Genomic DNA, 284 nt, shown 5'->3' with positions numbered 1-284 from the left:
TCCCTCCATTCAGCCCGAGCCAGCTCGCTCGCCCTCCCCCGCTAACTTTTCCCCCACTCACCACCCCATGGACCAGAAACTCAAAAAGTTTGCTTTTCGTGGCTTTGCGCGCCCCTCCGGCAACTTCGTCCGCGGCCATCGGGGTGGGCTCAGCGGCGCCTCTCACTCTCTCTCTCTCTCTCTTGCTCTTTCTTTCCCTTTTCTGCCTTTTTTTTTTTTTTCCTCCAACTCTCCCCTCTGAGTCCTGCTGGGCTCTCTCACACTTCTACTCGAGCGGAGTGGGG

The 284-nt window shown here is 57.7% G+C and overlaps 1 protein-coding gene across 1 annotated transcript in view; it reads right to left on the bottom strand.

The window, feature by feature from the left end:
• Positions 1-278, bottom strand: part of SMARCD3 (SWI/SNF related, matrix associated, actin dependent regulator of chromatin, subfamily d, member 3) — a 9,191-nt gene extending 8,913 nt beyond the window's left edge. Inside the window, exon 1 of the mRNA XM_010857357.1 lies at positions 6-278. Coding sequence (XP_010855659.1) covers positions 6-139 — 134 coding nt within the window. The 5' untranslated portion in view covers positions 140-278. The remainder of the gene's footprint in view (positions 1-5) is intronic.
• Between the last annotated feature and the right edge of the window lie 6 nt (positions 279-284).

This window comes from Bison bison, unplaced genomic scaffold (genome assembly GCF_000754665.1).
Source record: "Bison bison bison isolate TAMUID 2011002044 unplaced genomic scaffold, Bison_UMD1.0 scf7180017864379, whole genome shotgun sequence".
NCBI lineage: Eukaryota > Metazoa > Chordata > Mammalia > Artiodactyla > Bovidae > Bison > Bison bison.
Note: the sequence above shows the minus strand (reverse complement) of the source record. Positions and strands in the feature narration are given on the sequence as shown.